General features: G+C 54.6%; 2 protein-coding genes across 8 annotated transcripts; one reads left to right on the top strand and one right to left on the bottom strand.

Annotated features, from left to right (window-relative positions):
- Positions 1-208: 208 nt before the first annotated feature.
- Positions 209-19,552, top strand: DDX54 (DEAD-box helicase 54). 2 transcript variants are annotated; one of them, XM_027566660.1, is made up of 20 exons: positions 209-423; positions 2,732-2,861; positions 3,854-3,924; positions 4,511-4,699; positions 5,045-5,094; positions 6,196-6,237; positions 6,364-6,459; positions 7,194-7,315; positions 7,439-7,500; positions 7,600-7,731; positions 9,004-9,214; positions 11,750-11,884; positions 12,800-13,030; positions 13,113-13,186; positions 13,795-13,998; positions 15,071-15,213; positions 15,307-15,420; positions 16,021-16,125; positions 16,400-16,512; positions 17,477-19,552. In XM_027566660.1, exons 1-20 carry the CDS (start codon positions 250-252, stop codon positions 17,707-17,709), a joined length of 2,631 nt encoding a protein of 876 aa, XP_027422461.1. In that variant the 5' UTR covers positions 209-249; the 3' UTR covers positions 17,710-19,552. The 2 variants fall into 2 exon arrangements, with proteins under 2 accessions (XP_027422461.1, XP_027422460.1); XM_027566659.1 differs by having other exon boundaries at positions 17,474-18,088.
- Positions 18,052-26,843, bottom strand: CFAP73 (cilia and flagella associated protein 73). 6 transcript variants are annotated; one of them, XM_027566663.1, is made up of 8 exons: positions 26,646-26,843; positions 23,957-24,062; positions 23,073-23,177; positions 22,030-22,230; positions 21,022-21,261; positions 20,662-20,820; positions 18,963-19,050; positions 18,052-18,220 (listed from the first exon to the last, which is right to left on the bottom strand). In XM_027566663.1, exons 1-7 carry the CDS (start codon positions 26,699-26,701, stop codon positions 18,973-18,975), a joined length of 945 nt encoding a protein of 314 aa, XP_027422464.1. In that variant the 5' UTR covers positions 26,702-26,843; the 3' UTR covers positions 18,052-18,220; positions 18,963-18,972. The 6 variants fall into 6 exon arrangements, with proteins under 6 accessions (XP_027422464.1, XP_027422463.1, XP_027422466.1 ...); XM_027566662.1 differs by having other exon boundaries at positions 18,052-18,391; XM_027566665.1 differs by having other exon boundaries at positions 18,052-19,050; positions 21,040-21,261.
- Positions 26,844-27,154: the final 311 nt, after the last annotated feature.

A 27,154-nucleotide genomic window follows, 5' to 3' on the forward strand; every position in this document is an offset into this window, starting at 1 on the left:
CTCCTCGGAGGTGAGTTAAGGCCCCCAAATCCGGACGCCCCCCCCCGGAGCTCCCCAAATCGTTCGGAAGGGGGACCCTCCGCGCCAGCGAGGGGAATGTGTGCGTGCATGTGGATCAAGCCTCCAGAGGCAGCAGAAGGAGCGGGAACGCAGCTGGGGAAGCGTGGAGGCGTCCCCGATGCCCCCGCCGCGCTGTTGGTATGTCCCTACGGGCTCCGCCCCCTCCCGTTTCCCGGCGCCGGGGCCCGCATGGCTGCCGGCACGCGCCCGGCGGCCGCACCGCGGTCCAGAGCTACCATGGCCCAGTGGAAGAAGAAGAAGGGGCTCCGGAAGCGCCGGGGTGCGGCGTCCCAGTCCCACAGCAGCGACTCGGAGGACGGCGAGTTTGAGATCCAGGCAGAAGATGACGCCCGGGCCCAGAAGGTAGGGAGAGCAGGGCTTTGATACACGTCGGAACCCGAGCCCCTGCTCCGCCCGGTGCATGGCAGTTCCCCTAGCTGGGGAGCGGGCACGGCTGAGGATGGGGACAGATCGGCTGGCCGGGCGGTCAGGGCAGGACCTCCGGCCTGAGCACGTGTGCCAGGACCCTCCACACCCGGGGTCCGGACTCCCGAAGCCTCTGTATTGGGTAAGCTGGGGGCCTGCGGGCCTTCCTGGCTGACGCTTGGTCTGGCGCTTCTCATTGGCTTCTTCCTGGCCAGCGGGGGCGGATCCTGGTTTCCATTCGTCCAATGAAAAGTGCGGGTGCTGAACATTGGACTTTTGAGAGTTTGGGGGTTCTTCGGAGGACGAATTAGGAGAAGGCTGCACCTCGTGGCTTTGAGACAGCGATGCCCCCAAACCTCTGGGAAACTAATAATAAACTCGCGTCTGTTGATCACTTACTGTGTGCAGGCTCCGTGCTAAAAGCCTTTATAAGCCTTATCATTTAATCCCCACATCAACCCTGCGAGCTAAGTATTTATCCTCCTTTTCCGGAGAAGGAAACAGAAGCCTGGAGGGGTGAAGTAACTTGACCAAGACCTCATAGCTTGTGAGTGGAGAGCCAGGATTCAAATCCAGGACTGTATGGCTCCAGGCCCTGTGCTATGTCCGTTACTGAGTGCTAAGTGTATGCAAATGGTGGCGGGGGGGGGGGGGGGGGGGCGGTGCAGGTGTGAGCCCCAAGGGAGCAAAAGAGCTGTACAGGCCTGTTGTTTCTCACAGCCTTGTGCTTAGCGGATGTCTGGCATAGAAGACTCTGGGTATAATAGATGAATGAGTGGGCGTTTATATGAAGAGAGCCCTCTCTGCTCTTCAGAAGTAGGGACCAGATGGGGACCTTATTCCATCTCAACCGAGCCTCATACAGCAGGTACTCTATAACTAGGGACCAAGGCATAGCCATGTGTTCGACCCCTTGTACCGGCTGTGGGAGTACACATGGGAGAAATTGCTTAATCTCTCTGTGTGTGCCTCAACTTCTGCACGGGTAGAAAGTAGTCGATTCTATGTGCCTCAAACACTGTGGAAAGGAGGAATGACAGTGTGCAGACATTCTGCTCTTCAGTAAATATTGCTGGGGCACCAGTGTGTTGCAGGCACTCTGTTATCACGTGTCTAGAGCAGGGGTAGGTTGGCAAACTTGCCCTGTAAAGGACCAAATGGTAAATAGTTTAGGCTTTGCAGGGTCATAGACGGTCATGCAACTGTCTACTTTGATTTTGCTACGATCTTTTAAGATTTAAAAATTATTCTTATGTCAGGGACTGTACAAGACAGGTGCAGCTCTGACCTAGAGGGTTGTATTGGACCACAGAGGAGCACATAGGGAGGAATATAGACTCTGAAGCCAGCATTCATATCCCTTACTGGCTGTGACTTTGCCAGATCACTTCACCTCTCTGCGTGTCAGTTTCCTTCTCTGTAAAAGACACTAAGTAATAATAGCTGCTTGACAGTGTTGTTGTGAGGAGTGAATTAATTTATACGAACGCTCAGCACAGCACCTGGCTTATAGTAAGTGCCATATAAGTTTCAGCCATTATTATGAATTAGTGTTTTTATAAATGTTATTTCTGAGAGGAAGAAGGCAGTGCTGTAGTCCAAGAAGGCTCCCCAGAGGAGGTGTCTGGGTATGATTTAATTGTGCTAGAACAAGTGGGTGGCAGAGAGAGGAAGCCAGGAATGAGAGAGACCAGATCTGGGGAGGAGTGATGATCAGAAAGGGTGTGAGGGAGACAGGTGCAGGACAGACTGGAAAAGTCTGGTACCTCCTTCATAATAGATGATTCGATTGGCTTCCCAAAGTTTTGAGGGCTCTGAATAACTAGTCTGGATGATAATGATGATGGTACCACCATCTGGGCACTGTCCTAAGCTTTACACACACCCATTTAGTCTTCCCAACACCCTATAAGGCATATGCTCTTTTCATCCCCATTTTTGTGATTGGGGAACACAGGCTCTGGGCGAGGAAGTCCCTGGCCTGAGGTTTCACAGCTGCAAGTGACAAAGTTGAGACTGAAACACAGGCAGTCTGTCTGTAGAGCCTACTCTCAGACCCGCTGCCCTGTCTTTGTTCAGTCAAAGGAGAGCCCTTTAGCAGAGAAGTCACGTGATCTCACAGGAGCATCAACACCTTGAATGAGGGCTAGTTGGAGGGGCCTGGCAGCAGGACAGCCCCCTTCCCTAGTCCCCAGTGGTCTGACTGTACCTGGAGTGATGCTGCTTCTCTGTTGCTCCCTCCCAGCTGGGACCTGGCAGACCCTTACCCACTTTCCCCACCTCGGAATGCACCTCGGACGTGGAGCCAGACACGCGGGAGATGGTGCGAGCTCAGAACAAGAAGAAGAAGAAATCAGGAGGCTTCCAGTCCATGGGTGGGTGAGCCAGGCATCTGGGAACTTGGGTCAGGGGAGCCACAGGGGTCATCATGGCCTCCGTGATCTGTTCCAGACTCTGCACTGTGGTAGGCTTGGGTGGATGGAGGCAGCAGATAATCTCCAAGCCAGTCACGGCCTTCTTATGGGGGCAGCGGGCCTGACAGAATGAGAGAACAGTTAGGGCAAGACTCGGGGTGATGCTGTTGCAGGAACAGGCAAAGATATCTGGGGGTTGAATGGTAATTAGACATGTGTAAAAGCCAAAAAACACTGTAGGCTAAGTTAAAGTAAATGCTGTATTGGAATGTATTTGCAACTGTGTGACAAAGAGCTAATAACCTTAATATATAAAGAGCTTTTATAAATCAATAAGAAAAAGACAGTCACCCAGATAGAGAACTGGGCAAAGAAACAAGTCATCTCCTGTCCCTAAATACTTCCCACCAGCCTCCAAGAGATGCAGGACCTCCTCTGCCTAAAACAAACCCAGTTCCTCAGTGTCATCCCAGGCCCCGTCAGTGTTCAGACCCCCATTGTCTCACGGCATTATGTATGTACATATATATGTATTAGTTGCTTAGTCATGTCTGACTCTATGATCCCATGGACTGTAGCCCACCAGGCTCCTCTGTCCATGGGAATCTCCAGGTGAGAATACTGGAGTGGGTAGCCATGCCCTCCTCCAGGGCATCTTCCAGACCCAGGGATCAAACCCAGATCTCCTTCATTGCAGGCAGATTCTTTACTGTCTGAGCCACCAGGGAAGCCCACGGCATTGAGTGTACATGTCAGAATCCAAATGCAGTTCATACCCCACAATCAGTAAACTTGTCCTCTCAGTCTCTATTAATCCATCAGCTTTGTTCTATTGCTTTTCTTTTTTTCTTGCTGTTTATTTGTTTATGCGACAGTCATTTGTCCTATGTAGTTTTCAGCCATGTGTCATAGGGGCTTCTCCAGCCCCCTGGCCATTCCTGTGTCTTTCCCAGGCCTGAGCTACCCAGTCTTCAAAGGCATCATGAAGAAGGGCTACAAGGTGCCGACACCCATCCAGAGGAAGGTACGGGGCGGGGATGCTGTTGCGGGTCACAAGGAGGGGATGCCAACTCTACCTGTCCATCTGGCCTCTTGACATTCTCCCCTTGTCCCAGCCATCACATCTGTTGTCCCCTCTTACTCTGGCCGAAGCCCCACGAGCTTCCCCATTCACAAGTGGAGAAAAGTCAGGGCCAGCAGGGCAGATGCTCGACTCGGGGCATCTTTGCCACTTAAGCTTCTCCCTGCTCAGTCCCTGCCCCGACAGCTCACAGACACTCCATCATCACCCACTGTCATCTCATGATAGTTGTCCTCAGACATTTAGCCAAGAGGGAGACAGCGTTTCTCTGGGATCCTGAGGAGGAGGACCAGACGGGGAGGTAGAACCTGGCTTAACCGGAAGAGAGGTGTCCCAAAGGTTGAAAGGGTTGGGGGTAACGGCCGCTCATCCCTGGAGCTGTGCACACCGGCTTTAACAAGAGTGGGAGCAGAGCTGGGAGACAGGCCCCGCCCCTTCCGCTGAGATGCCCCAGGACTTGACGCTCCGGATCACGTGGTTCATGGGTGCAGGAACTGACCCCTCCCCTGCCCCGCTCATTCCCCTGCAGACCATCCCAATGATCCTGGACGGCAAGGATGTGGTGGCAATGGCCCGGACGGGCAGCGGCAAGACCGCCTGCTTCCTCATCCCCATGTTCGAGAGGCTCAAGACCCACAGCGCCCAGACTGGGGCCCGTGCCCTCATCCTCTCGCCCACCCGAGAGCTGGCCCTGCAGACCATGAAGTTCACCAAGGAGGTGTGTCCGGGCGGGGGACAGGGTGGCTAGACTGAGCTGGGACCAGTCAGCGAGGCCTCAGTGGGCGGGGTCAACTCCCATCCTTACGCATGTCAGTTGCTCAGTCGTATCTGACTCTTTGCGACCCCATGGACTGTAGCCCACCAGGCTCCTCTGTGCATGGAATGTCCCAGGCAAAAATACTGGAGCGGGTAGCCATCTCCTTCTCCAGGGTATCTCCCCCGATCAGGGATCAAACCCTTGTCTCCTGCACTGGCAGGGGATTCTTTACCACCAAGCCAACAGGGAAGCCTCAGCTCCCATCACCAGCTCTCAGTCTCTCTCTCTCTCTCTGTCTCTCCACAGCTTGGCAAGTTCACTGGCCTCAAGACTGCCCTGATCCTGGGTGGGGACAAGTAAGAGCCCCCTAGGTGCCCTGCATGGTGGCCCCCAAAGCAAGCCTGCCTGGGCCTCCCCATCAGATGGACAGAGCCTGTGCTGCTTGTTAATAACAGCAACGTCTCTGCACGTTCCTGAAATACCAGCAAGGGGAAACATACAGTAAAATACCGAAAGAAATTTCCCACACAACTCAGACGCAGGTTCTGGTGTTCCTAAAGGAGAGCTGGAAGCACCAGGGTCACCCATGTCTTAATATGCTTGATTTGGGGCTGTTTCAGGTGGAATGCGCACAAATCAAGGGGGCGTTTGTGATAGCTCAAATTTACAAAACACTATATTTTCCCTGATGTGCTTATACCGTCCTTTTGAGGTAACAGGCACCACACCTGTTTTACAGATGAGCCAACTGAGGAAGTGATGGGCCCAGAGAGCCACACGGTGGTCTGGAAGTAGAGCTAAGATTAGCGTCCCTGCCCCGTCCCACATTTTCTCCCTCACAGGGCGGCCCCTTCTTTATTCTCTCAGGATGTCACTGTCACCGGTCACTCTTGATTCTTACTGAGAAAGTGTTTTTCTTTTCAGTGCTCTTTTGCCTACATTATAATTTATGATCTCTATTGCTGTGGTTGTCAGAAATAACCTCCATAAGCTGGACCTGGCCCAGAATTCTGCCTCCAGGCTCCTACAGGTGTCCCAAGGTGTTTTCAGAGGAGAACTAAAGTTAGGGATGTGTGCTTAAACAGTTTGAGAACAAGGACATAGAGATCCAGGAAACCTGCTTCCAGGTGGAGCTGGGAGTTCCAGGGTTAGTTGCTAGGTGGTGCTGTGGGTCAAAGGCAGTTTTGTTTCGATCTGAACATTTCGAGTGGAAGAGATGGATTCTATGGTTGAGTCCTTCTCGTTGGAGAACTTTGTTGTTAGCAGTCCTTTTGTATGTTTGAACTTATAGTCCTTGTCCCTGCAGTGGTTTTGCCTAGCATCTCAGCAATAGCTTTCCCCCAGTTCCAACCCTGGGATCAGGGTGTGGGACTCATCTAGGCATTTGGAGATGGGAAGGGAGAGAGACAAAAGAAACCTATTCAATCAAGCTGACAGACATCCTCTCTTCTTCCTAGGATGGAAGACCAGTTTGCAGCCTTGCACGAAAATCCCGACATGTGAGTTTGTGGGCTGGGGATGAGGCTCTGGGGTCCCTTCCCCAATGGCCAGGGCTTGGGGAGTGAGAGGAGGGCTATGCTGGTGACCCTGGACCCGGGTGACCTGGCCGGCACAACTACTTCCAGAATCATCGCTACCCCTGGGCGCTTGGTGCATGTGGCTGTGGAGATGAACCTGAAGCTGCAGAGTGTGGAGTACGTGGTATTCGATGAGGCCGACAGGTAAGGCTGCAGGAGCATTCCCGGGCACTTGTGTCAGGGTTGGCCAGGAGGGAGGGCTCTGCCAGGAGAGACCTACGCAGCCCAGATTAAAGCAGTGTTTCTCCAAAGTGGGCCACAGACTGCAGGTCATGTGAGAGTAACAGTTCTCCTTTTGTATTAGGAATATTGAAAAGAATAGTAAAACAACAAACACATGATTTCAGAGATAAAAAGTAGCACAAGGCTGAGCACAGACTGGAGCCAGACAGGGGTGGGAGCTGATCCCAGCTCTGTGAACTTGGGCAGATCCCTGAGGGTCCGTGGGCCTTGGTGGCCTGCCTCAGCTACAAAGTGGGGATAAAATAGTGCGCACAGGGGAAGTTTTATTCATATAGAACCATGCCTGAGCCAGAGTGAGGGCTGGTATCATTTATTTGAACAATGACCTCCCTGGTGGTCCAGTGGTTAAGACTCTGCACTCCTAATTCAGGGAGCATGAATTTGGTCCCTGGTCAGGGAACCAAGATCTTGGATGCCGCACAACGCAGCCAAAACAAAATAAAGCATAACTGAGACCAGGCCCAACGTACCGAGGTCATGACTGCTTAGGATAAGGTTGTCAAATAGAGAAAAAGGGATCTGAGTTCCAGAAGCATCTGTCCGTGACAGAGAGCAATGAGGGCAGGATGACAGGTTTGGAACTCACTGGAATGGAAGCCCCTCTCCTGACCCTGCCCTGCCCTCTGCCCTCCCAGGCTCTTTGAAATGGGCTTCGCAGAGCAGCTCCAGGAAATCATCGGCCGCCTCCCCGGGGGCCACCAGACTGTCCTGTTCTCTGCCACACTGCCCAAGCTGCTGGTGGAGTTCGCCCGAGCTGGTGAGGGGGCCGCAGGAGCGGGGCTGGGGGCTGGGAAACTCATCAGTACCTGGGGGGTGGTGGGGGTGGGCAGTCTTGACTCTCAGCAACTCCCCGCCCATCCTCCTCCATTGCCCACCGCAGGCCTGACTGAGCCCGTGCTCATCCGGTTAGATGTGGACTCTAAACTCAATGAGCAGCTCAAGGTGAGGCTCTGCCCGTGCCCCTCCCCCGGCCCGCGGGGTCAGGAACCCCCCCCCCCCACCCCGACCCCGCGAGCCAACCCAAGTAACCTCTCTCCACAGACCTCCTTCTTCCTGGTGCGGGAGGATGCCAAGGCCGCGGTGCTGCTCCACCTGCTGCGCAACGTGGTGCGGCCCCAGGACCAGACGGTCGTGTTTGTGGCCACCAAGCACCACGCGGAGTATCTCAGCGAGGTGAGCAGGGACGCCCCCATCCCCTCCTTCTGGTCCTGGGGACCAGCACCTACTCCAGCGCCAGCTCGGAGCTGCAGTTCCGGATTCGGCCACCAGAGAGCAGCACCAGAGCGGCACTTGGGCCTGGCCAGCGCTCTGTCCATTTTTTTTAATTCTTTGAAGATGTTACGAAAAATTTCTGGAAATGGAAAAGGCAACCCACTCCCAATATTCTTGCCTGGAGAATTCCATGGACTGAAGAGCCTGGTGGGCTACAGTCCATGGGGTTGCAGAGTCAGACACGACTGAAGTGACTGAACACACACACAGACACACGCAAATACACACACAGAGACAGACACACACATGAAAAGTTTCAGACACATACCAAAGTCAGAAAATAGCATAATGAACTTTCATTATCAGTTATCAGTTATCACTCACACCCAGTCTTGATTCATCTCTAATAGTCGTCGCTGCATCCCGGGTGTTTTGCAGTGTGTCTCAGCTGTCGCATCATTTTTCTGCAGGTTTTTGGTATCCCGTGTTTCTCTTTTTTAAATTGAAAGATAGCCTGCATGCTGTAAGCTGTATGAAGAGCGCTAATCTTACGTGAGCAGCTTTTCTGCACGTGTACACCTGTCACCCTCCTGGGGAGCGAGTCCTCCAGCCCCCAAGGCTGCCCGGGCCCGAGTCAGTGCAGCCACCTCGGGTCAGCCACACCTGGAGTGCGTTATCTGAGGACACAGGTCACTGGGTTTCACTCACGTGACACCGTTTCACGGGGCTTCCTCTGTATGGCTGCTGGAGTCACTGATGAATAAAACCAAAATCATCATTTTTAAAGAGCAGTTACCACTTTAACAGTGCCTCCTGTGTTGTGGGCCCTGTTCTCAGCACTGTGTGTATTAGCTCGTTTAATCCTCTTAACAAAATTTCAGAGAGGAAACGTACTCTCCCCATTCCATAGAAGACAGTGAAGGCGCAGAGAGGTTAGGAAAGTTGGGCGAGGCCACACAGCCTGTTAGTGACTCAGGAGGAGACGTGTGTGTCTTACAGTAGCACTTGCAGCCTCCCTGAGGGAGACCTCTCTGCACGTGTCATGTTTTTTTGACGCTCAAACCACCTTGCAGAGGTGAGAGGTGATACGAGTCCCATTTATACTGATGAAGATACCAAACCGAGGTCACCCAGCGGAACCGGGGTTCAAACTGAGGGCACCCGACTCCAGAGCCCGTGGTCTTGCCACTGTGTCTAACCCCTCTCCCTGTCTCCGGTCTTCACCCCGAGCAGCTGCTGGCAACCCAAGGGGTGAGCTGTGCCCACATCTACAGCGCGCTGGACCAGACAGCCCGCAAGATTAACCTGGCCAGGTTCACGCACGGCAAGTGCTCGGCCCTCATCGTGACTGACCTGGCCGCCCGGGGCCTGGACATCCCACTTCTGGACAACGTCATCAACTACAGCTTCCCCGCCAAGGGCAAGCTCTTCCTGCACCGCGTGGGTAAGGAGCCCACGGCTGGACCGGACCCCAGCGGGGGCGCCAAGTCCCGGCAAGGACTGAGGGTGCAGGAGTCGAGTCCTGCCACTCCTGGTGGGGAACCAAGGCCCAAGGAGGGGACCGATCAATCAGATTCTCTGGGGAGCGGATCTGTCAGGCAGCCTCAGACTCTTAAGGAGGTGATGCTCCCGAGTTTTCTGGGCTCCCCAGTCCTCTGCTTCTCTTTGCCTTCAGGGTCCTTGATGATGCGACCCCTCTTCCCTACAGTCTTCTTCCTAAAACTCCTGGGGACCTTTGTAACCTTTGCACAGCAGCCTGACCCATCTGCCTCCTGCTCCATCAACTGCGGACAGGGTCTCCTGACTCTCCACTTTATCCAGGCAGCCTGTCAGGCCTGGCCAGCCCACCCAGGGCAGCCCACACCCACATGTTGAAGCAAAATTTGAAAATGGAGCAGAACACCTAGAAGGCAGGACATTCCCCTCCTGGAAGTCCCCCACCCCCACTGTGATGTGGCGGCCACAGGTGCTCGTCATGTGAGGTGCTGGTCCAGGTGTTCTGCTTGCTTTTGTCTTCACAACAACCCTGTGCAGTGGGTACCAGCCACACTGGCCCCACTTTACAGATGAGGAAACCGAGGCAGGGAGGTTCAGAACTAGCCAGGTGTCACACAGGTAGCAAAGTGGGGTGTCTGGGATTCTTTTTTTCAAATTTTGGTGAAATATACATAAACATAGAGGGATCACGTTAACCACTTTCAGCTGTAAGTTCAGTGGCATCAAGGACCATCACATTGTGTAACCGTCACGCACCTTCTTTATCTAGAGCATCTTTGTCCTAACAAACTGAAACCCTCTACCCATTAATCTAACTTCCTCTTCCTCCTCTCCAGCCCCTGGCAACCATCAGCCTACTTCCTTTTTTCTTCTTTTAACTCATAAATATGTTTGTTATATTTATAAATACAAGTAAATTAAGTAAGTTAGTGTGAGAGAAGCTTCTGGTGGGCTGGTTTCTTTCAGTTGTCTTGCATGTAATTGAACATTGTCGAATGGGTAAATTCCAGCCATCCATGGTGGGCGGACCTTTGGGGTGCAAGGGAGCCTCCACCTGGGTCTCCAGCTTCGTCTCCCCGTTGGCGGCTGCGTACTGTACCCTTGATTCTGTTGCTTTGGGAGGGCTGGCCCTGCACGTCCCTTGAGGCATCTCAGAACCCCAAAGGGAATTTCTCGTGTGCTACATGACCAGCAGTGTGAATCAGACCACCACAAACAAAATCTTCCAAACATGGTGACATGGTTTTTGCAAGATGCAGAAACAAGCCAAAGTGTCATGTTCTCCATGGACTTACTTAACACAAAAATAGACTTACACTGAATGTTCCTTTAAATAAAAAACAAACAAACTTATTTTTATTTACTTACTTATTTGGCTGCACTGGGTCTTGAGTTGTGGCATGTGGGATCTTGAGTTGTGGTACATCAACTTTAAGCCGTGGTGCGTGGGATCTAGTTCCCTGGCCAGGGATTGAACCCAGGCCCCCTGCATTGGGAGTGCAGAGTCTTAGCCACCGGACCACCAGGGAAGTCCCCACACTGGCTGTTCTCGCCTGTAACCTTCTTCTTACCTCTGTGTACATCAGGCATGTTTTCCATTCATCATCTAACACCATTCTGTGACCGGGGTCGGCAAACTGTTTCTGTAAAGAGCCAGATGGTAAATATTTTAGGCTCTGGAGCTATGTAGTCTGTTCCAGATCTCAGCCCTGGTAGCCTGAAAGCAGCCTCAGACAATTTGTAAATGAAGGAACACAGCTGTGTGCTGATAAAACTTTATTTACACAGTTAGGCTGGGGCTGGATTTGGCCACAGACTGCAGTGTGCAGCCCCTTTCCTCAGCTGTGCAGTACACATCCCAGGTGATAATCAGCTAATTAACTGACTTTCTGTCCTTACGTCTTTTAAGTGATTTCTGGTTTGCGGCTCTTCCGACAGAGGGAATGGGGTCCCTGCAGTTGAATCTTTGCACCCTGGGTTATTTCTCTGGGAAAAATCACCCGTAGTGGGAATGCCTGAAGACCTCTGATACGGATGAAAAGCAGTGTCTTGCGTCTATTTGTTTTAAATTTTATTGATTATTTATTTGGCCGCGTTGGATCTCAGCTGTGGCACCGAGGGTCTTCACGGCATCACGGATCACGGGCTCAGTTAGTTACTTTGTGGCGTGTGGGATTTTAGTTCCCCCACCAGGGATCACACCCCTGTCCTCTGCATCTCAAGACGGATTCTTAACCATTGGACCGCCAGGGCAGTCTCTCTTGCATCTTTTTCTACTGACGTCCCAGGGCACCGTGTGGGCTCACAACCTCTCGGGCAGGTAGCCCCAGTGACTCTCACTGCCCTGCCCCCTTCATAGGTGGGACATTGTTCAGTCAGGTGGGGCCATGGCGTGGCTCTACCCTTAGGGCTGGGCACGTGGGACTAGTGCTGGCTCTGGGGTCCTTTGCCTTTGTCTCCGTCTGACCACCTTCCCCTGCAGGTCGCGTGGCCCGGGCCGGCCGAAGTGGCACGGCCTACTCCTTGGTGGCCCCCGACGAGGTCCCCTACCTGCTGGACCTGCACCTGTTCCTGGGCCGTGCTCTGACCCTTGCCCGTCCCCCTGAGGAGCCCTCAGGTGAGTAGAAGCTGGAGCAGGACTGGGTCCCCCTGGAGTTCATGATGTGGACAGAGGGTGGAGGTGGGCCACACTGTCCTGCTTGGGATTTGACCCCAGGGAAAGATGTCTGTATTTGAAAGACAGATAAAGAGCCAGATAAGGGCTTCCCCAGAGAAGGCAATGGCACCCCACTCCAGTACTCTTGCCTGGAGAATCCCATGGACAGAGGAGCCTGGTAGGCTACAGTCCATGGGGTCGCTAAGAGTCGGACATGACTGAGCGACTTCACTCTCACTTTTCACTTTCATGCATTGGAGAAGGCAATGGCAACCCACTCCAGTGTTCTTTCCTGGAGAATCCCAGGGACGAGGGAGCCTGGTGGGCTGCTGTCTATGGGGTTGCACAGAGTCGGACACGACTGAAGTGACTTAGCAGCAGCAAGGGCTTCCCTGGTGGCTCAGGCAGTGAAGAATCTGCCTGCAATGCAAGAGACCTGGGTTCCATCCCTGGGTCAAGAAGATTCTCTGGAGAAAAGAATGGCAACCCACTCCAGTAGTCTTGCTTGGAGAATCCCATGGACAGAGGAGCCTGGTGGGCTACAGTCCATGGGGTCGCAAAGAGTCAGACACAACTGAGCGACTCACACTTTCACTTGAAGAGTCAGATAGTAAACATCTTGGGCCCTGCAGGTCACCTGATGCCCAACAGCTCCTCGTCTGTGGCCTTGTAGAGTGAAATTAGCCACAGATAATACAGACATGAGTAGAGGCGGGTGTGATCCATAAACCTGTATTTATAAAAACAGGCGGAGCCACTTGATAAGTGATGGTTTCCCTTGTGGGGCTGATTTTAGTGACTCAGGACCCAGAGCAGGGCTGGGAAGGGGCCGCGGGCAGAGGACGGCCTCTGACTGGGGCTCCTGGCGGGCGGCAGGCACGGAAGGCGGGGATGGCGTACTGGGCCGGGTGCCGCAGGGCGTGGTGGACGACGAGGACTGCGGCCTGCGGACCAGCCTGGAGGCATCGCTGGAGCTTCGGGGCCTGAGCCGCGTGGCCAACAATGCCCAGCAGCAGTATGTGCGCTCACGGCCGGCGCCCTCGCCCGAGTCCATCAAGAGGGCCAAGGAGCTGGACCTCGCCGGGCTGGGCCTACACCCGCTCTTCAGTGAGTCCCTGTGTCAGGCGGGTGTGAGGTGGACCCCGCAGAACCTACTGGACCTCATGCCTCTCTCCTTCCCTCCTGCCAGGCTCTCGCTTCCAGCAGGAGGAGCTGCAGCGGCTCAGGCTGGTGGACAGCATCAGGAACTACCGCTCCCGGGCGGTGAGTGTGGGCCCCGGGTCTGGCTGAGCGCCTGACCCCACAGCAGGACCCGAGCAGGGAATCCTCTCAATCTGCGGCTCTAGCTGTGTCAACATCCCTAGAGCCAAGGTTCTGCTTGTTTCGAAGCCATCCCTGCTGGTACACAGCACGTTTTCCAGGCCTTCCATACAGATGGGTAGACTGGGGCTCGTAGAGGTCAGTGAGACGTCCTAGGCCTGTTAGAGGAGCTGGCTTTCAATAGCTCTTATCTCCTGACTCCCATTGGGATGCCTCCTGTGTCTTTTGTCTATGGGAGATGCCCACAAAAGCAGGAAAGGCCTGCCAGCTGGAGGAGAAAAGGAGAAAAGGAGCTGGAAACCTGCATGGTTAAAAGCACTGGTTTGGGATCCAGTGAACTTAGGTTGAAATCCCAGATCTAGCGTGTCCCAGCTGTGTGACCTTAGGCCTGTTACTCACCTTCTCTGGGCCTCCCTCCGTAATTGTGAAAAGCCAGGAATGAGTGGAAGGGAACTGGGAGGAATACCAGAGAGAGTACAACAAGTGGGGGAGGCTGGAGTTGGGGAGGAAGCGGCCAGTGGGTGAAGGCCTTGGGTGTCCCCCCGCTACAGACCATCTTTGAGATCAATGCCTCCAGCCGCGACCTGAGCAGCCAGGTGATGCGCGCCAAGCGGGAGAAGGACCGCAAAGCCATCGCCAGCTTCCAGCAGGGACGGCAGGAGCGGCAGGAGGGCCCGGCGGGCCCAACCCCGAGCCTCCCAGCACCGCAGGAGGAGCAGCCTGAGAAGGAGGAGGTGGCAGGAGAGAGTGTAGAGGTGCAGGCCCCACCCTGGGGACCCTGGAGTCTGGCCTGGGGGTGGGGAAAGGAGGGTCAAGTCCCAGCAGCCCGTGGGGCTGACCTCAGGGCTTTGAGCCATTGCTAGGGGTGGAGGCAGTGATCCCAGTCTCACCTCTGACATTTGAGGAAACCAGTGACCCAGACCCAGCCTCCCTATCTACAGGATGGGGTTGTGGTCTTGTCCACCATCCCTTGCCTGAAGCCCAGGGGGCCCAGGTGTGTTTTAGGACTCAGAGTCTTTACGGTGGGTCCCCTGTGGATGACGTCACACCCTCAGCAGGGTCTGGGGTGTCACCGCCATGAAATGCTTCAGTTTCCACAGTGCACTGGGCTGGTCCCCACGCCGAGGGGACAGACACAGCCTCTTGTTGGCTCAGGTCCGCTTTTGCTGCCAAGTGAATCTCAGGAAAGTTCATTTCTGGAATCTGGTAGACGAGGGCACTGTAGCCACGTGACCGCGGTACACAGTCCTGGGTCCACTGGGCAGATTGAAGACGGCACGTGGAGGGTTCCCACAGGCCCAGGTGGCCGTGGCGTTGTCATCATCGCCTGTCTCAGCCTAGGGTCTGGGCAGGTGGGAAGGGGCCGGGTTGGCAGCAGCGGAGGCTTGACTCGGGCAGGGTCAGGCACTGGGCCTTCGTGGCCAAAGGCAAGGCTGGGGAACCAGGGTGTCCCATTCACCTGGTGGGTAGGGCCCTGGGCCTGCTCTTCTAATGCTTGATGTGGAGAGAGGGTCCAGTAGGCAAAAAATACACTTGAAGACCCCCGGACTAGTCCATGTCATAGAGAGCAAGGCCACCCACAGAGGGATGGGGGACTTAGTCGTGTGACTGGGGGCCTGAGCTGGGCCTGGCACATGGTGGGGCTCACCCTGGTCGGCATCCTGCCCGCCCCCACCCTGCCAGTCCTGCCTCTGCTGGTGCTTGGGTCCTGATGAGGACATGGAGGGTCCCGGAAGCTCCTGGCCCTAGACCCCAGCTGGGCTGGCAGGTGGGGAGGCCAGTTTGCTCCCTGGGGGCTGCAGGTGACGCTGGGCCTCTGTCCGCCAGGACGTCTTCACGGAAGTTGTCGGCCGGAAGCGGCAGCAGCCAGGACCCCAACGAGGAGCCAAGAGGCGGAGGGAGGAGGCCCGCCAGCGGGACCAGGCATTCTACATCCCCTACCGGCCCAAGGATTTTGACAGCGAGCGGGGGTGAGTGGCTGCTGGTCCTGGCGGGGGTGGAGTGGGGTGGGTGTTTGGGCCGCCCTCCCAACCTCAGGGTGTCTCTCCACCCCCCCTCTGCAGCCTGAGCATTGGCGGGGACGGGGGCGCCTTCGAGCAGCAGGTGGCTGGTGCAGCGCTGGACCTGATGGGAGACGAAGCCCAGAGCCTGACCAGGGGCCGGCAGCAGCTCAGGTGGTGAGTGAGCCAGCCGGCACACCCCTCCCATGCCCACCTGCCCTCCACTTGGTCCCCACAACAGGCGTGTGACCCCCTGACTGTCCTGACTCCCGTTTGATCCCCTAGAGCAGGAATTATGTCACCCCCCACCCGCCAGTCCCCATGTGGTCATGCCCTACAGGGGTCTTGACCCCATCTGCCGTTCTGGGGGGCTAGTCTTTCTAGACAGGGGCTCATGACCCAGTTTGCCCACTAGAAATCTGGTTTGGAGAAGTGATGTGACTTAGTCCAGGGTCACAGAGCCAGGAGGTGGTAAAGTGGGGGGTTGGGAACCCCCCAGGGGGCCCATGCCCCTGACCCAGACTCCTAGGTTGGACTAATCCCCAGACATCCCGCCCCCCCCCCCCAACATACACTATTTTTGGAGGCCTGGGATGCCAGGGAATGGTGAGGAAGGGCAAGGAACGGGCCTTAACGGAGCACCTGCTGCATGCCAGACGCGGGCATGCCGCTTTCCTTGAATCCTCCCAACAACCCGATGAGGGGTCAGAGAGACACAGGCCTGGAGGGGAAGCGGGCCACCTCCCTCTGCGGCACACCTCCCAACTCCTCCCACAGGGATCGGAAGAAGAAGCGGTTTGTGGGACAGTCAGGACAAGAGGACAAGAAAAAGATCAAGACCGAGAGTGGCCGCTACATCAGCAGCTCCTACAAGCGGGACCTGTATCCTGGAGGGCGGGACTAGAGGGGGCGGGGCCAAGCTCTTTCAGCACAGCCACTGTAGGTGGGGGGCGGGGCCAGGAAGGGCGTGGTCTAGCTCAACCACCCCAGCTTCCTATAGGTGGGGGCTAGGGAGGGGGCGGAGTCGAGCGGATTCACCCACCAAACCCCTTTTAGGTAAGGGCTGTGTCCTGGTTGGGGAGGGGAGCATGGTCAACCCCAGGAGTGCCAAGGGCATCTCCATGCCGCAAGCAGCCTCCTTAATGCAGCCCCCCAGCTACCAAAAGTGGAAACAGAAACAGAAAATCGATGATCGTGACTCAGAAGAAGAAGGAACTTTTGACCGCCGTGGCCCAGAGCGAAGAGGTGGGAAGCGTGGCCGAGGGCAAGGTGAGAGCCCTGGGAGGGTCGTCCTTAAAATACAGGCTGCCAAGTAGTACATTTGGTCAACTCGGGTACTTGGTCCTCTTGGCGTGGCCTGGGTCCTGCAGCAGGTGACAGACTAAAGTGGGCAAGGGGTAAAGAAAAAGTGAAAGTGAAGTCGCTCAGTAGTGTCCGACTCTGCGATCCCAAGGGCTGTAGCCTACCAGGCTTCTCCGTCCATGGGATTTTCCAGGCATGAGTACTGGAGTGGGTTGCCTTTTCCTTCTGGAGGGGATCTTCCCTACCCAGGGATTGAACCCGGGTGTCCTGCGTTGTAGGCAGACGCTTTACCCTCTGAGCCACCAGGGAAGCCCTGGGCAAGGGGTAAAGTGCCCTCCCAGAGACCTGGGAGAGTGGGCTGGGGCTGAGTGACCATGGACAAGTCCCTTCTCCTCACTGACCTCTGATTTCTCTCCTGCCAGAAGAAGATTAAGCTACAGCCTAGACATTACAGTCCATAGAGACAGGGATTGGAGCCTGCCTGGGTCCCCAGTGCCCAGCCTAGAGGAGGTGCTGAAAAGCCTTTGTTGAGTGATTTCTGATTGTGATAGTTACACTTAGGAAGTCTTACTGTGGACCAGGCCTTGTTCTGAACACTGCACACATAATAACTCATTTACGTCTCTCTGGGACCTTGGAGGTAGATGCTATTCATAATTCACAGGCGGGGAAACTGAGGCACAGAGAAGTTATGTCATTGTCCATGAGATCACAGCTGGGATTTGCACCCAGCAGTTTGCGCTAGAGGGTCCATGCTGTTGCCCATTACAGTAGACTACTTAAGCCTTATTCAGCAGTTACCACCTGCCAGATGCTGGGGCTTGAACACAGAATGGGAGTGGGGACAGGGGAACACCTGGGAGGCTTCTGGGAGGAGAAGACATTGGGAGTCGACCCAAAAGCTGAGCTCCTGGCATCTCTGTCCCAGCAGGTGCATCCCAGCCCCGCACCCCTGGCACCCCCGCAGGCCGCGTGCTCTCAGAGCTCAAGACCAAGCAGCAGATCCTGAAGCAGCGGCGCCGAGCCCAGAAGATGCGCTTCCTGCAGCGTGGGGGCCTGAAGCAGCTCTCTGCCCGCAACCGGCGCCGAGCCCAGGAGCTGCAGCAGGGCGCCTTTGGCCGGGGTGCCCCTTCCAAGAAGGGCAAGATGAGGAAGAGGATGTAAGAAGGTGACACAGCCCCGCGATTCCTCCGTTGGTCCAGGCGTGGGCATCAGCAGCGTTCCCCATGTACCGCTGTGTCCCTGGCCCTGAGTTGGGTGCTGGGGGACCTCCCTTGGTCCATGCAAAGGAGTGCCGCACAGCCACAGAGGGACAGCAGCTGCCTCTGCCTAAGACGACACATTTGAGTCGGGTGTTGAAGGGTTCATAGGAGTTTGCCAGGTAGGCCACAACCTGAGCTGGCACCTCAGCTGCTGCTGCTTTTCGTGCTGCTGTTTTTCAGTTTCTCAGATTCAGAGGTGGTGGCCCCATGGGTTTGAGCCCTGAGTGCTTGAGGCCCAGTGATGTATTTTTAATGTAATAAACCTTTATTGAGCACCTCCAGTGGACCAGGAGCACAGTCTGCTTGAGGAGTTGGAAGGGACAGACCAGGGTGCTGGAATTCCAGCTGGAGTGCCGACGAGATGAGAGCGTGTGGGTGGGTCCTGTGTGGGTTCTGCTGATGTCTCCACTTTGCTGATGAAAAAAGTCAGGCTCAGAGGATGGGTAGGTTGCCGGGGTTTGAGGACCTTGAAATTGGCCCTTGGGTCCCTTCCTCCCACCAGAACAGGCTTGCAGCTGGGACTGGATGGTGAGAGGCAGATGCGATGTGGGGTCAAGGATCTGAGCATACAGTGCTCCTCTTGGCTGCGAAGAGTGCACCGCATACCCAGAGGTCAAAACCTGTCCTGACCTCTGCCTTCCTCCAAGCCCTATGCTCCTCAAGCCCCTCCTGGGGGCCCTGTGAAGGTCATGGGCTGCATCTTGCAGCTGGGTTCTCAGACTGGCCATCCCTTAGCGCCAGTCCATAGTGGAGGAGCCTTTGTGAGCAGACGCCCTGGGAATGGTGTCCACATGTGACCCTCTTGCTGGTCCTTTATTTTACTTTACTTACCAAACGCTCATCTAGAATTTCCCTGAATTTTTGTGCCAGGCCCCGTTCCAGCCTGACAAACATCAGCTGGCTTAAATGCCCCCACTGCCCTGGGAGGGAGGACCAGGTACCAGGCCACATGCTGGATGTGGTTTGGGGGCCCCAGGTAGCTCACATTTACTTAGTACTTGCTCTGTGCCTCTTGTGTACACCCCACTGCCATCTGAGCGGGCACAGCCCTCCCATCTTTCTGGTGAGAGCCACTCAGCCCACACCCCACAGGAAATGTGCGGCTCCCCTGTCCTCCAGCTGGGTCCCTCGAGGGGTCCCTCTCCCACTGCTCACCTGGGTCGGGTTAGGAGGTGGGGGCGGCGGACTCAGCCTCACGGAGTCCGGCCAGCATGGCGGAGAGGTCCAGAATGGACAGCTTCACCTGGGGTTGCAACACAGCCAGAGTCAGATCCCAGCTCCTGAGTGTCCAGTCCCCACCTCTTAAAACACCAGAGGATGCAAAGCAGGGGTGGGAGATAGAGACTTCTATTAGATAGCAGTGATGTTGGCTCCCCAGGGGCAGTGAACCTGGTCTAAACCCTTCTGGGTTTTTTAAGCCTCAGTCCAACATCTCAATCAAAGCCTCCCAAGCAATTCATTCACAGGTACTTTTCGGTTTTCTAGCTGGCTATCACCTGTATTATAGTTGAGTTCGTATTTTCACTTACATCAGTTCTTTTTTTTTCTTTTTAGTTCGATCAGTCATGTTCATTAGTGTATGATCTACTCTCATCTTCTCCTTTATTTTGTTTACATTAAGCTGTTTATTGATACGAGTTTAATGAACACCCATGGATCCAGTGCCAAGACCTAGAACGTGATGGTACTCTTACCTTGGGCTCTTCCTTCACCTTTGTCACTGAAATAAACATCTGACAAGGAAACTATGTCTCCACCAAAAGTGGAAAGAGATTAAGTTACTCCTTGTCATAAGTGGGGGTAACTGGAAGAATAACAATGCAAATGAAACCAGGTTACTGAATTCTGGCAGCTACAGTTGCCCCCAATAGATGTGAGTCCCAGGCCCTGGAGACCAGGGGTCATTACGGGCATTAAAGGCATAATTGTCACCACCCCCACCCCCCCAACACCACTGAACCTTTCTCCTTGGAAAGATCAGAGGTTGGTTGAAAAGGGACTGGCTTTTGCCTGTTACTTCATACCGAGCCTCTGTCCCTCCTAGAGTCTTCTTTTGTCCCTTGGGGTACCTGGGCCGCACTTAAGAGAACAGTGGTGTACACATGAATCTGCCTGACTCAGGATGTGGCACTAAGGTAGGCTCTGGGGATCCAGTTCTTGGCATTTGGTTGGAATTCTGGCCTCTGAGTACAGGACGGGAGTGAGATGGGCTGGGGCAAGGGTGGGGTGCCTTGCTTTGCTTCCTCCACTTCTCACAGGGGCTGTGCTTTGAGGACCCACTAGAATCCAACAGAAGGGTCAAACGTTAGAAACGCCCTCCCTCCAGTGTAAACCAGGTCACGTGTTCTACCACCTTACAAACCTGAGTGAATACAAAAACCGGGCATCTTGGACACAGTGACCTTTGTGATGCCATTGTGCAGAAAGAAAAACCACTGTACAGCCCTGTCTTCACACTCCCCAGGGGAAGCTAAGGCTTGTCCATGCAGGAGCCAGAGGGTCAGGAACTAATTTAAAAAACTCCTGGTTTTATCAATGTTGTCACTTGCTTGCGCTGTTTGATCCTAAAATGAACTCTTGGTATAAATGTACTGTATCCATCAGTATATACCCTGGCTGAGTGCACCGTGAGGCCGCTGAGAGCCAGAGATGGTCCAGCTTCCTTCTGTCCTTGCAGCAGAGTCGAGACCAATCCAAGGCTCCCAGGCAGGGGCCTAGGCAGCCATACCGCTAGGAGACTTGGCTCTGATCACAGAGACAGAGGGTCATGCTCAACCCAGAGAAGGTGTGATCACAGGCACCGTATGTTCCCAAAGGTTGGGGGCCTGGAGGTGAGCTGCAGAGGGGTCCGCACCTGCTCCAGCTGCCCCTCGGTGTCCTCGACGTCTAGGGCGGGTGGCCGTCTCTGATGCTGACACACCAGGTGGTACATATTGAGTACTGCCATCCTGGTGCGCCCCAGAAGCAAGGTCTTCTCAGCCGCCGTGTTCTGGATTTGAATCCACTTGGATTCCTGGAGAACACCCCGCCCCCTGCCCCATTAAGGTGTGAGCCGGCCTGAGACGGCCTGGAGTCCCATTCCCCTCTGCTTCCCACAAGTGAGATCCCGATAGGCTCTCTCAAGGAAAAACGCCCATGAAAGTAGTGTTGCCGCATCTCTTATTAACCCTGGCTCTCCTCGCGGCGGTGGGAGCCTGGGGTCCCGGACGCCCACCTCCTCCGGCCTCGGTACCCAGTGCAGCGTGCGCTCCCGCGCCGACTCCAGTCGCTCCAGGAGATGCGCTCGCCGCTGGCCTTGCAGAAGCAGCTCGTCCTGCCAGGAGTCCCGCAGCCGCTGCAGCCGCGCGCGCGCCTCCTCCAGCTCCGCGAGCCGCTGGCGCTCCGTGAGCCTCAGCGCCGCCTGCATGTCCGCCAGCCCGTCGAAGCGCGCCACCAGTTCGGGGACCTCTTGGAACTGGGATGAGGTCGGGAGTGGGTACTCACAGCGCCTGCGGCCCCCTCCCCTCCCCTCCCCACGCTCAAACCCCGCTGCTCCTTAGCCCAGCTGTGAAATGAGGGCATCACACATCCCTGCGCCCTAAGAGTTAAGTTACTCCCGCCCCTCCCCACCCCGTTTCGATTCCTGGGTTGGGAAGATCTGCTGGAAAAGGGATAGGCTACCCACTCCAGTATTCTTGGGTTTCCCTTGTAGCTCAGCTGGTAAAGAATCCGCCTGCAATGCGGGAGACCTGGATTCGATCCCTGGGTTGGGAAGATCCCCTGGAGAAGGGAAAGGCTATCCATTCCAGTATTCTGGCTTAGAGAATTCCTTGGACTGTCCATGGGGTCGCAAAGAGTCAGATACGACTGAACCGACTTTCACTACCCACCTCTACCGCTAAACCCAGCTAAGTTTCACTGCCTGTGATTAATGTTAATTCATTGTTTCATTGAACTAATACCGAGTTCCTGGATTCCCCCTCCCCCACCTGCATATGTGTCTTTCAGTAGGTTATCTTTCTGAGTCTCAGTTGCACCGTCTGTAAAATGGGGTAGACAGTAAGATTCACTTCACTAGACCTTAGGGAGAATTCAAGAACAAAGCGTGTTCCTGGCATACAGTTAGTGCTCAGTAAGTGGTGACTCCCGACATACAGTCAGCGCTTCAGTTTCCAAAGGCGTCCTTGAGGCCGTCGGGGCTGCACGTGACACTGAACCCCAAAACCTCCCGCAGGGCGCTCACCTCGGGCAACAGCTCCAACATTTGCCCCAGCAGGCGTGCGCAGGGTTCCAGACGCTGCAGCCCGCGCTGCAGCCGCGCGCGCTCCCGCTGCAGCTCGGCCAGTTGAGCCCGGAGCCTCAGCGCCTCTGCCTCCCGGCGGCCCGCCAGGTGCCGCTCCTCCTCGGCTCTCCGCAGTGCGCGGCTGCGCCGGGCCTCGGCGTCCTGGGATAGGGGGATGGAGAGAAGACAACGACCTCAAGACTTGGCAGCCTGCAGAGCTCGCCGCAGCCACTCCGTCCCAATACTCACACGTAGAGTCACGGGTTGCAAACAGATGGCCCGCGGGCCAAATTCAACTAGAATCTTTTCGGTCCCTCACTCCTCTCCCACGCTTTCTAAAATGCTTCAGGCAGTGCGTATTTCCCACCGGTCCCTTTTATATTGGTAAGCCAACTTGAAAAACAAAACAAAACTTTTTATTTTGTATTGGAGTATAGCGGATTAACAATGCTGTGATAGTTTCAGATGAACAGCGAAAAAACTCAGCCATAAAACATGCATGTATCCATTCTCCCACAAACTCTCCTCCCATCCAGGCTGCCGCATAACACTGAGCAAATTTCCCTGTGCTATACAGTAGGTCCTTGTTGGTTATCCGTTGTAAATATAGCACTGTGTACATGTCCATCCCAAGCTCCCTAACTATCCGTTCCCCACCCATTTCCACCTGCCCGCCAGCCCCCCTGTCCTGCCTCCCCAGAAACCATAAGTTCCTTCTCTAAGTCTGTGAGTCTCTTTCTGTTTGGCAAGTAATTTAATTTGTATGATTTCTTTTTAGATTCCACATATAAGGGATGTCATACAATATTCCTTTTCTGCCTGATTAACTTCAGTACGTATGATAATCTCTAGGTATGACAACCATCCATGTTGCTGCAGATGGTCTTATTTTATTCTTTTGAATTGGGTAAACCCACTTTTTAAGTTTCTGTGACCTGTCTGGCTCCTATAGGATTGTGACTTTGTGACCTCTGCCTTGCCTCCCCCCACCAGTCTCCACATACCTGCAAAAACTTTTCAAAGCGGATGAATGACCCCTTTAGCTCCTGCTCTTTCTGTTCCAACTGTTCCCATCGCTGTTTCAGGGAGGCCTTTGTGGTCTCGAACACCTGGCGGGTAAGCAGTGGGTATCTGTGTGTGTTTGGGGTTTCAAGTCATCCAGCGCTTTCAGGTTCATATTTAACTCTGCTCATCTTTTGCCCTTGATCTTGCTGCTGCACCCTGGCTCATATCTACCTGTGGCCCCCCAGTACCCATGATGAAGCCCAAATTCTCTCCAGTAGCCCCTGCATGTCAGCATCCCTGCTCTTCCTTCAGGCCTCAGCTCACCCTGTCTCCTTCGACACTGTTTTCCAGACCCTTACCCACCTGTGTTTTGTCCTCACCTTCCTGTCTTTGTATATGCTGTCCCCTCTGTGTGTTTCTCCCTTTTCACCCTATCCCTCTTTGCTGGAGAAGCTGACTTGCCCTTCAGCCATCCTTAAGACATCACTTCCTCCAGGAAGTCCTCTGTGACCACCCCTGTGTAGAGACAGGGGCTATCTCTGGGCTCCCGACATCCCTGCTCAGTGCTTCCTCCCTCACAGCAGTCACTACCCAGACACTTGTCTGTTCTCTTCTCTAGGCTGTGAGCCCATGAGGACAGGGACTGTGGTGAGACGTCTAGATCCCAGGGCATACCCTGCACACAGTAGCTGCTCAGTGCACATTGATTTGCACCAACCACTGATCTCATTTGACCCCCATTTGACAGATGAGGAAAGCAAGGCTCAGCACAGTGGCTTGTCTCAGACCTTGTAGTAATAAGTAGGCTCCATCACTTTCTCATCTTTTTTTGGAGGGGTCTGGAGTCCCCCAAAAGTTTCAGGGACTACATTGAGTGGCTCACCTCCTTCTGGGCCTGAAGGCCCCGATCTGCATCCATCAGCTCCTGCCTCTTCTCCAAGAGACGCAGGACTGGGGGAACGTGGTCCATGTTCTGCTCCGGGATCTTCCTGGAGGGGCAAAAGGAAGTGGGGGTAAAGGAGGCAAGAGGTAGGGCCCCCAAATTCTCCAATGATGCCTAACATGCCTCTATTAGCCACCTCCTGGCTGTGGAACTTTTTACTCATTCAGCAAATTGTCCTGAGAATTTACTCTGTGCCAAGCACTGTTCTTGGCACTGGGGGGTGCAGCCTTGGTCAAGACAGGCAGATCCCTGGTCTCCAGGAACTGGCATCCCACTGGGGAACACAGAAAAGAAAGCTAACAAACAACAAACAATGCTAGGGACTTCCATGGACTTCCTGGTGGTTCAGATGGTAAAGAATCTGCCTGAGATGTGGAAGACCCAGGTTCGAACCCTGGGTCTGGAAGATCCCCTGGAGAACATGGCAACCCACTCCAGTATTCTTGCCTGGAGAATCCCCGTGAACAGAGGAGCCTGGTTGGCTACAGTCCGTGGGGTCACAAAGAGTTGGACACAACTGAGCAACTAACACTTTCACTTGCACACTTTCAGAGACTTTGCTGGCAGTTCAGTGGTTAAGATTCCAGGCTTCCAAAGCATGGGGTGCAGGTTTGACTAATGATCAGAAAACTAAGGTCTGACATGCTGTGTGGTGCAGCCAAAAAATAATAATAATAAAAATAAACTATGCTGGGACATGGTAGGGACTTAGATGAAAAAGTCAGCAGACTAAAGGAAATCTCTCAATAGGGATATAGACAAGTCTCTGAGAAAGGGATATTTGAGCAGAGACTTGAAGGGGAAGAGGGAGGGAGCCATGTGGATGTTGCAGGGAACAGATTCTAGGCTGAGGGAAGAGTCAGTGCCAGACCCCAAGAGAAGGACCTTGGTATGTAGAAGGAGCTGCCAGGAGGCCAGTGTGGTGGGAAGGAAGGGAGGAGCAGAGTGATGGGAATTGAGATCAGAGAAGTTATGAGGGTCAGACTGCTGTGGGCTGCGATGAAGGGGGTCTCTGGCTTTGACTCTGAGTGAGACGGGAAACATGGGAGGGTTTGGAGCAGAGGAGGTGCCCCTCTGGCTGCTCTGGGGAGCAAGGCCAATAAGAGGGGCGGGGCAGCTTCAGGGGGCGCAGGACAGATCACAGGATAATGTGGAGAGGATGTGATTCTGGTCTGGGTGGCTCCGTAGAGAGGTAAGGAGCGGTGGGTTCTGGATACCACTGGAGAGCAGAGCAGATGGGGTGACGAGGCGGTGAGAGAGGAGTTCAACGGGGAACCTCGATGCTGGAAGGATGTTGTTGCTGATGGCAGGCTGAGTGGGGAGCAGGGAGGCCAGCTCTTCCGTAAGGCCAAGTTGAGACTGAGTTGCAGGTTGATCTCTGTGGGGTAGGGTCTAGGAGACTGAGATCTGGAGCCAGGCTCCCAGGAGAGAGGAGAGGCTGGACCCAGCCCCGCAGGGTCAGCTGTGTTGGAAGCAGGAGGGATGTGCTATCATTCCCCTTGGCTTGCCCAGCTCTGGTCCAGGGGAAACCCTCCCGTTTTACTGACTCTGAGACTAAAGTTGGGGGACTCCCCTAAGTTAAGAGTCCACACTTGGGCTTCCCTGGTGATCGAGTGGTTAAGAATATGCCTTGCAATGCAAGGGACACTGGTTTGATCCCTGGTTTGGGAAGATCCCACATGCCCTGGAGCAGATAAGCCCACACACCACAACTATTGAGCCTGCAAGCCGCAACTACTGAAGCCTGCACTCCTAAAGCCTGTGCTCTGCAACAAGAGAAGCCAGCCACCACCATCAGAAGACCATGCACAGCAATGAAGAGCAGCCCCCACTCACCTCAACTACAGAAAGCCCACGTGCAGCAACAAAGACCCACCACAGCCAAAAAAAATCAAAATAACTAAATAAATACATCTTAAAAAAGAGTCCACACTCCCGCTGCAGAAAGCGCAGGTTTGACTCCTGGTGAACGTGAAAGCAGTAGTCACTCAGTCGTGTCTGACTCTTTGCGACCCCAAGGACGGGAGCCCACCAGGCCCCTCCATCCATGGAATTCTCCAGGCAAGAATACTGGAGTGGGTAGACATGCCCTTCTCTAGGGGATCTTCCAGACCCGGGGATTGAACCCAGGTCTCCTGCATTGCAGTCAGATTCCTGGTAGAGGAACTAAGATCTCACATGCCGCACAGCCAAAATATATATATATATATAATGATATATGAAATGATACTGAAGTTGGGACCCCCTCCAGCCACAGTGCTGAACAAGGCGGACAAGCTTCCTCCAATCTTCCTCTAAAATGTAGTTTGCAGGGAGAGGGTACGAGAGTAATTCCTTCCCACCTTGGGTCAAATGATTTCATCTCAACTGGGTATCAGCTAGGGGTGGGGCTCAGGCACAGATCAGAGCCCTGGATTATTGACCCAGCTCTGCCCTAACTACCCCTGAGACCTTGGGAAAATTGCCATTTCCTTCAAGCCTCAATGTCTTTCTCTGGGAAGTGGGGCCATAAACGCCCACCAAGAACTGCCCAAAGAAGCCAGGATACAGGGGGGAAGGAAGGGGCCAACCCACCCACTCCTGCCCACCCGTCCTGCCTGCCTCTCAGTGCACCCCGCACACCACTCACGTAGACAGTTTCTCTTCCAAAACCAGTTGGAAATATTCCTCCCAGGGCACTGCCATTCTCCTGTGGTTGCCCCGGGCTTGCTTGCTTTCTGGAATTTTGCACAAGTCTAGGAGACCCTGGGGGCTTCTGAAGGACGGTTTGCACGCTCAGTACTCCCGGAAGGCAGCCACCCAGCAGGCCTTGGTTGCCTGGGCAACCAACGACACAACATTCCATTGCCAGCCCGGGACTGGAGAATCCGCTCCCCTCCCCACCAGAGGGAGGGGGCTGCAAGGAGGGGGCAGTTTCTGCCTTTTCTGGAGGAGCCTTGAACTCCCAATCTAAATTGAGGTGAAGTGAACAGGATGTGGGTCTCTTGCCAAGAATTTGCTACTGTTGGTGCCCCATGGCTAGTCAAACCTCCTCCCGAATGGGTGCGACAGGACTTCACTAACACGGCTGTGTGATCAGCTGTGTTGCGTGCATGCTCAGTCGTGTCCAACTCTTTGAGACCCTTTGGCCTGTAGCCC

This window comes from Bos indicus x Bos taurus, chromosome 17 (genome assembly GCF_003369695.1).
Source record: "Bos indicus x Bos taurus breed Angus x Brahman F1 hybrid chromosome 17, Bos_hybrid_MaternalHap_v2.0, whole genome shotgun sequence".
Classification (NCBI taxonomy): domain Eukaryota; kingdom Metazoa; phylum Chordata; class Mammalia; order Artiodactyla; family Bovidae; genus Bos; species Bos indicus x Bos taurus.